At 41.4% G+C, this 8,975-nt stretch overlaps 1 protein-coding gene across 1 annotated transcript in view; it reads left to right on the forward strand.

The window, feature by feature from the left end:
• OSBP (oxysterol binding protein) overlaps window positions 1–8,975 on the forward strand; it is a 47,840-nt gene that overhangs the window by 23,894 nt on the left and 14,971 nt on the right. Inside the window, exons 8-9 of the mRNA XM_032283322.1 lie at window positions 1,817–2,062; window positions 2,349–2,469. Coding sequence (XP_032139213.1) covers window positions 1,817–2,062; window positions 2,349–2,469 — 367 coding nt within the window. The remainder of the gene's footprint in view (window positions 1–1,816; window positions 2,063–2,348; window positions 2,470–8,975) is intronic.

An 8,975-nucleotide genomic window follows, 5' to 3' on the forward strand; every position in this document is an offset into this window, starting at 1 on the left:
ATGTTAATTTCACAACTGAGGGAGAATAGCAAATATTAAGGTAATATGTAGCTCAGAGATTGGTGGGTAGGAGGGTGAACAAAAATGCCAGAAGAGGTGGGCTATCAGAAGGAAAAATGTTGTTTTTGTTTGTTTCTTTAACTAAAGTATTGCTTAAGACGAGAGCATTCACTAGAAAGGATTTTTTTTTTCTTTCTTCTTTTGTTATCTGGACTTAGAACTCAGGCTAATAATTGTTAGACTTGTTCATCTATATTGTTGATTAAATAAGCTTCATGGACTAAAGCTTGATGGAAGCTGACTTGTTTTATAGCAAATTTTTAACATAGCAAAATCAATCAAAATGTCAAATAGTTGGCCAGGCGTGGTGGCTCATGCCTGTAATCCCAGCACTTTGGGAGGCCGAGGCGGGCAGATCATGAGGTTGGTAGATCAAGACCATCCTGGCTAACACGGTAAAACCCCGTCTCTACTAAAAAATACCCAAAAAACTAGTCAGACCTGGTGGCATGTGCCTGTAGTCCCAGCTACTCTGGAGGCTGAGGCAGGAGAATTGCTTGAATCTGAGAGGCGAAGGTTGTGGTGAGCCAAGATTGTGCCACCGCACTCCAGCGTGAGTGACAGAGTGAGACTCATGTTTCTCGCTCTCTACCCCTCCACTCCCCAAAATAGTCAGCTTCTCTTGTTCACTTCTCTGTACCCAGTGGGTAGCAAAGGGTCTGGTACACATGGGTACTCCATAAATATTTGTGGAATGAGTAAGTGAATAAATGAATGAATGAATGTCTCCCCCAACAGCAGCCCCCAACCCTCCCCCTCCTACACACACATATACACACATAGGCTTGCTTCGTCCAGTACTTGTTTGCCCGAAGCTGGCTTCAAAATTGGAAAGGTAAGAGCATGCACAGCCCCCTCACAACCCCCATCATAAGCACTTCACTTCCAGAAACACAATTATCCACCCTCAGAGAAGAAATCAGAATCCTGGCCTGATGGAGAACTGAACTTGGCAGTTGCTTTGTCCAGGGAGGAAGCCAACTTTTATAACTAGTCAGGATACAGCTGTACTTATAATTTACTACTGTTTCTTTCATTCTTCAAGAATTTTAAATACCTGACTTCCTCTCTGGGTAACTTGTGCTAAAATATGTTACGTTTCTTTTTTTTTTATTTTATTTTATTTTATTTTATTTTATTTGAGACAGAGTTTCGCTCTTGTTACCCAGGCTGGAGTGCAATGGCACGATCTTGGCTCACCGCAACCTCCACCTTCTGGGTTCAAGCAATTCTGCCTCAGCCTCCCGAGTAGCTGGTACTACAGGTGTGCACCACCATGCCCAGCTAATTTTTGTATTTTTAGTAGAAACGGAGTTTCAACATGTTGACCAGGATGGTCTCGATCTCTTGATCTCGTAATCCACCCGCCTTGGCCTCCCAAAGTGCTGGGATTATAGGCATGAGCCACCGCGAAGGCCATATATTTTTTTTTTAACTTATTTATCCAACACCTATTTGATGATGGTCTTCTGTGGGCCAGGCACTGATGCATCTTGGGTACGTAGCTCTCAACAGAAGGGACATGGTTTCCATCTCAAAGAGCTTACAGTTAGTGAAATGAAAACAGTGATTTCTGCCACTCAGCAGACATGAACAGTTGACAAGGAGAATGGTTTGCTTGTGGGTTAAATATTAGAGCTGCTCAACTGAGCAAAGTCCTCTTTTCCCAGTGATTTATTTCCTCAACTGCAAAAAAATTAAACTGTCTCTTATAGATGAGTGGGCAGAGTTTTTATGTCTGTTCTTTTCCTTACAGGTGAACTTTAATGAGCCCTTGTCCATGCTTCAGCGCCTTACTGAAGATCTGGAATACCATGAGCTGTTAGACCGAGCTGCAAAATGTGAGAATTCTCTAGAACAGCTTTGTTATGTTGCAGCTTTCACCGTGTCCTCCTACTCCACTACTGTCTTCCGCACCAGTAAGCCATTCAACCCACTGCTTGGAGAGACCTTTGAGCTGGACCGATTAGAGGAAAATGGGTACCGATCTCTCTGTGAGCAGGTAAAGGAACCTCAGGACCATAACAAATTTTCTTTCTGAAGAAAGAGATGATTTTTGTTTAATGTCCTGGGTCTTAACGTTTGCAGAAATTCTAGTCCCTGTCATCTCAGGTTTCATTCTTTTTCTTCAGAACTTCAGCATTGGAGACCCTGAAGGTTCTGGGATTCGCCTTCTGTTGTGGGTGTAAAAATGTCAAGTGTGAATTTTGGGTGTTTCTCACCAATTAATAGGCAGTATCTTTTCCTTCTCCTTTCTGCCCTCTTAATTTGAACCTGATTTCTTCAAGGTGAGTCATCATCCCCCTGCTGCCGCACACCATGCTGAGTCCAAAAATGGCTGGACATTGCGTCAGGAAATCAAAATCACCAGCAAGTTTCGAGGCAAATACCTCTCCATTATGCCCCTCGGTAAGGCTACCATCTTTGTCAGAATTAATGCTCCTGGAATGAAAGGTTTTCTGGCATGATGGAGGAGGTCACTGGCTCTCGAGTCAGGAGACAGGAGGTCTGATTTGGGCACTGACCCTCACTAACTGACTTGGGGCAAGTGTTTAACTCTTCAGCTATCAAATAAGCGTGGAGGCTAGAACCTCTTTAAGGAGCCATCTAGTCATAAATTCTTTATCCTCTTAGCTATGATTAATGCATCTTTAAGTACTATTGAGAACACAAATTCTAGCATGCATTTGAAAAAAATTCTATCTTTTAACTGCTGGTGTTTTCCTCCTTACTGTAGCAAGCAGGTTCTCTGTGTAAATCAGAACTTATGATTGCAAGGTTAGGTTTCTCAGCTAATCCCTCCCCTTTATTCTCTCCTTCCTCCCTTCTCTCTTCCTCTACCTGATGGGTTAGGTATCATTTATGTAATGGCTGAATTCTAGGTAAGTGAAACTTTATTTTTAAAAGATCTTATTTGGGGCCAGGCATGGTGGCTCACGCATGTAATCCTAGCACTTTGGGAGGTCAAGGCAGGCAGATTGCCTGAGCTCAAGAGTTCAAGACCAGCCTGGGCAACATGGTGAAACCCCATCTCTACTAAGAATACAAAAAGTTAGCTGGGCATAGTGGCACGCATCTGTAGTCTCAGCTACTCACGAGGCTGAGGCACAAGAATTGCTTAAACCTGGGAGGCGGAGGTTGCAGTGAGCCAAGATCATGCCATGGTACTGCAGCCTTGGCTATAGGGTGAAACTCTGTCTCAAAAAAAAAAAAAAAAAAAGATAATATAGTGGAATTCCATTTTGCTTTAGGATCAGTCCTGGAAATGAAATCCTAATATGCAGTATGTTAGAGATCCTATACCTTAGAAGAAATCCGATTATTCGGAAAGCGTAGTAGAGTTTCTCACTGGTTTCTTGAACTAGAGCAACCATGTTTGGCCTGTGTACTGAAGAGTAAAAGCTGCTCTAGAGAAAGAGATCAAAGCACAAAGCAGTTAGAGAAACCGAGTAGCTCCCAAAAGACAGAGCTGACAATAATTCCCTGAGCTCCTGGTGGCCTTCCATTTCCAGGGTCTAGTCTTTCACGAGCCATGGCTACAGTTCTTTTTTTTTTTTTTTTTTGACGGAGTTTCGCTCTTGTTACCCAGGCTGGAGTGCAATGGCGCGATCTCGGCTCTCCGCAACCTCCGCCTCCTGGGTTCAGGCAATTCTCCTGCCTCAGCCTCCTGAGTAGCTGGGATTATAGGCACGCGCCACCATGCCCAGCTAATTTTTTGTATTTTTAATAGAGACGGGGTTTCACCGTGTTGACCAGGATGATCTCGATCTCTTGACCTCGTGATCCACCCGCCTCGGCCTCCCAAAGTGCTGGAGCCACCGCGCCCGGCCTACAGTTCTTAAATACTGCAATATAGGCTGCTTCTTTAATGAATTCACCCCCACTCAGAAATACAAAATGCAGCAAACATAGTGCAAACTAGAAATTAGCCAGAAAAAAAAATCCAGAAATGTTTTGTAACATGTAAAAGGAGAAAAGAAACTGCAATGTTACCTCTAATTTCATGATTAATATGCAGAAGGTCCTTAAATGAAAAGGAGACTGAGTGATACATCAGTACTGATCTTTACCAAGGACCTTTAAAAAGCTTCTACATGCTTGTCTTTGCAGCTAACAAATTCAGAAGTACTAGATTAAGAGTAGTAAATGCCTGGGATGTTCACCTTTGATTTGCAGAATTTGGGTGTCAGTGGCCATATTGCAGTGTGACATTTCACCATGGAGAACAGTTTCAGAGCCCCTTTGAGGATCTCTAAAGTGATGAATTATATTTCATTCCATGTATGGTTATGTATAATCAGCCCTCCATACCTGGATATTCTCCATTCATGGATTCAGCCAACCTTGGATTGAAAATACTGGAGGCTGGGCATAGTGGCTCATGCCTGTAATCCCAGCACTTTGGGAGGCCAAGGCAGGCAGATCATCTGAGGTGAGGTCAGGAGTTCAAGACTAGACTGGCCAACATGGTGAAACCCTGTCTCTACTAAAAATTAGCCAGGCACGGTGGTGGGCACCTGTAATCCCAGCTACTTGGGAGGCTGAGGCAGGAGAATTGCTTGAAGCCAGGAGATGGAGGTTGCTAGCTGAGATCACGCCATTTCACTTCAGCCTGGGCAACAAGAGATGAACTCCAGATCAAAAAAAAAAAAAAAAAAGAAAATGCTTGGGGGGGAAAAATAATAAAAAATAATGATACAAAAAAAGACCAGAAAAAATCGTATAATACCTATTTATATAGCAATTTAAATTGTATTATAATTAATCTAGAGATGATTTAAAGTATATGAAGGAGAGGATGTGTGTAGGTTATATGCAGATACTCTGCCATTTTATATAAGTGACTTGACCAGATTGTGGTATCTGCAGGGTGTTCTGGAACCAACCCCCCACAAATACCAAGGGAAGACTATTCATTTAAAAGATAACAATAAACTTAACTAATGAAATACTGTACATTTTCTTTATAATTTGACTAATCTAAATTTCTTTGAGGAATTAACAACTGTATGAACAAAGTACAGATGGTGGATCTGATTTTTTTTCTAATTTTTAGTAATTTGTTAAAGATCTAATCTTTTAAAGTTAAAACATTGCTCTTAGGGAAACTGCATTTTAAAAATAAGAGAAAAACAAAATTAATTAAAAAGAAAAAAATTGGTAGCATTTACATTCCTATGGTTATTTAACAATTTGGATCACCAGGATATGTTAAGTTCCTCCACATATTAGCTACTTAACTGAGTACCTGCCATGTGGTGGGTGTGGTTCTCAGAGTTTGGGAAATGTAAGTGAACAAAACAAAAATCCCATTCTTCATGGGGAGATTGGAAAGAATTGACTTAGTGATAGGAAGCTGAATATAGAAGTCTAAAGAATGGAATTTCTAGACATTTGCCCTGGGGATGGCTATATTTAACATTTTTTGGGTCAGTGACTTGGAAGGCGAATGATGTAGTGAAATTTTTACATTCGCAATGGCACTTAATTCTCAGAGAGAAAATTATTGTTAAGCCAGTAGATATAACTGAAGAAAAATACGTGGACAGGGTTGTGAGTGAGTGAGCCAACAGACCACCCCAGTGCATTCAGCATAAAGTAATGCATCTAGGGAAAAGTAGTTCAAACTTTTATGTTGATAATTAAAGTAGCATTTGTTGAGTGCTCATTATGGGTCAGGCATTGATATAAGTACTTTTCACGCATTAACTCATTCAGGCCCAACAATAATTCTATGAGATAGACACCTTTATTGCCATTTTCTAAACAAAGAAAACTAGGCATAGATAGGTTAGGTTGTCAGGGTCAACTTAACCAGCTAGTATGTGAGCTGAATTGAGGCAATCTGGCTTCAGGGACCACTGTCATTACCACTAGGCTGTTCTGAAAAGGAGAGACTACAAGCCATCAGTTATAGTTACAACACAAAAGGACACTGAAGTCATCAGCTCAGTATTCTCACTGAGGTCTGACAAGACAAGGCAGTTTTAAGGTTATTTGGTAGCAGGACAACTTTGTACAAAATTATGGTTCTGTTAACTCTACTTTGAAAAAGTCATAGCCATGACTGGAGAAAATCAAATACAGAGCAATGAAAGTGCCTAAAGATATTTGGAGGCAGTGGCAATGAGTTTGAGTCTCCCTATAAAATAGGCTAAAAAGTTTAGAAACTTTGACATTTAGAAAAAAGAATGCTTGTAGAAAATATAACTAACATTTGCAAAATAATGAAGACTATTGTAAGGGGCAAATATGAATTTCTTCATCGACTTCTAGGATATGGAAACTAGCTGGTATGCTTGAAGTTTAAAAAGATGCATTTATTTATTTATTTATTTATTACTTTTTTTTTATTTTGAGACAGAGTCTTGCTCTGTCACCCAGGCTGGAGTTCAGTGGCACAATCTCAGCTCATTGCAACCTCCGCCTTCCTAGGCTCAAGAGATTGTCCTGCCTCAGCCTCCCAAGTAACTTGGATTACAGGTGCCCCCCACCATAACCAGCTAATTTTTGTATTTTTAGTAGAGACAGGGTTTCACCATGTTGGCCAGGCTGGTCTCAAACTCCTAATCTCAAGTGATCTACCTGCCTTGGCCTCCCAAAGTGCTGATATTACTGGCATGAGGCACCACCGTGCCTGGCCGAAAAGATACATTTAAATAAGACTGTTGGCCCAGATGCAGTGGATCATGCCTATAATCCCAACACTTTGAGAGGCCAAGGCAGGAGGATCACTTGGGCCCAAGAGTCTGATACCAACCTGGGCAACACAGGGAGACCCCATCTCTTTTAAAAAAAAAAAAAAAAAAAAGTTACTTTGACAGTCTTTTCCTTTCAGCATTTTTTGTGTATCATCCCACTGCCTTCTGGCCTCCATGACTTCTTTTTCTTTTTGTCCTTTTTCCAATTTTTTTCCCTTCTGTTTTATTTATTTATTTTTGAGACAGAGTCTCACACTGTCACCTGGGCTGGAGTGCAGTGGCGTGATCTCAGCTTACTGCAACTTCCGACTCCTGGGTTCAAGCGATTCTCCTGCCTTAGCCTCCCAAGTAGCTGGGATTGCAGGTTCTCACCACCACGCCCAGCTAATTTTTATTGTTGTATTTTTAGTAGAGATGGGGTTTCACTATGTTGGCCAGGCTGGTCTCAAACTCCTGACCTCTTGATCCATCCGCCTTGGCCTCCCAAAGTGCTGGGATTACGGGCATGAACCACTGCGTCTGACCTATTTTATTTTAGTTGTTTGAGATGGAGTCTCACTCTGTCACCCAGGCTGTAGTGCAGTGGCATGATCTGGTCTCACTGCAGCCTCTTGCTCCTGGGTTCACCCAATTCTCCTGCCTCAGCCTCCTGAGTAGCTGGGACTACAGGCGTGTACTGCCACGCCTGGATAATTTTTATATTTTTAGTAGAAACAGGGTTTCACCATGTTGGCCTCCAGTTTTTTAATTGTAAAACACACACAACATAAAATTTAGCACCTTAGCCATTCTTAATTGTACTGGTCAGTGGTACTAAATACATAATGTTGTGCAACCATCACAACCCTCCATCTAATTTGTTTTTTTTTAAATTTGAGACCAATTGAGACTTCTCGCTGTCTCACCCAGGCTGGAGTACAGTGGCATGATCTCAGCTCTCTGCAACCTCCACCTCCCAGGTTCTAGCGATTCTCAAACCTCAGCCTCCCAAGTTGCTGGGATCACAGGCACCCACCACCACACCTGACTAATTTTTGTGTTTTTTTAGTAGAGATGGGTTTTCACCATGTTGGCAAGGCTGGTCTCAAACTCCTGACCTCAAGTGATCTGCCCACCTTGGCCCCCAAAGTGCTGGGATTACAGGCATGAGCCACCGCACCTGGCCAAAAAATAAATTTCCATTCTCCCTCCCCAAACCCTGGCACCCACCATTCTACTTTCTATCTCTGTTTTAACTACTTTAAGTACCTCCTATAAATGGAATCATAGTAGTTTTTGTCTCTTTGTTACCGGCTTGTTTCACCTAATGTAATGTCATCAAGGTTCATCCATGTTGTAGCAAATGTCAGAATTTCCTTTCATTTTAAGGCTGAATATATTTATTTCATTGAGTGTATGTACTACATTTTGCTTATCCATTCATCTGTTGATGGACTCTTGGGTTGCTTTCATGTTTTAGCTATTGTGAGTAATACTGCTGTGAACATAGATGTACAAATACCCTTTCATCTTTTTGCCTAAAGTCTTAAGGAAAAAAAATGTTTAAAGACAAATATCTCTTTAAGACCTTGCTTTCAGTTCTTTGTAATATATACCCAGAAATGGAGTTGCTAGATCACATGGCAATTATATTTTTAATTTTTTGAGCAAACTACCATACTGTCTTCGACAGTGGCTATACATTCCCACCAGCAGTACCCAAAGGTTCCAGTTACTCCATATCCTTGCCAACACTTTTTAAAAAATGTATCATAGCTATCCTAATAGATGTGAAGTAGTATCTTATTATCGTTTGACATGCAAAGGACTTGAATAGATATTTCTCCAGAGATATACAAATCATAAAGATTCATCCATGAACCTTTTTTTTAGAGCACGTAAAAAAGTGTTGTTGAGCACTTTTTTGTGTACTTATGTATCGTTTGTATATCTTTGGAGAAATATCAATTCATCGATTTTTTTTTTTTTTTTTAGATGGAGTCTCACATTGTCACCCAGTCTGGAGTGCAGTGGTGCGATTTTGGCTCACTGGAACCTCTGCCTGTTGGGTTCAGGTGATTCTCCTGCCTCAGCCTCCAGAATAGCTGGGATTACAGGCATCCTGCCCCACACCCGGCTAATTTTTTGTATTTTTAGTAGAAACGGGGTTTCGGCCGGGTGCGGTGGCTCACGCCTGTAATCCCAGCACTTTGGGAGGCCGAGGTGGGTGGATCA

Source organism: Sapajus apella, unplaced genomic scaffold (genome assembly GCF_009761245.1).
Source record: "Sapajus apella isolate SASKATOON/1434 unplaced genomic scaffold, GSC_monkey_1.0 scaffold14, whole genome shotgun sequence".
Taxonomy (NCBI): domain Eukaryota; kingdom Metazoa; phylum Chordata; class Mammalia; order Primates; family Cebidae; genus Sapajus; species Sapajus apella.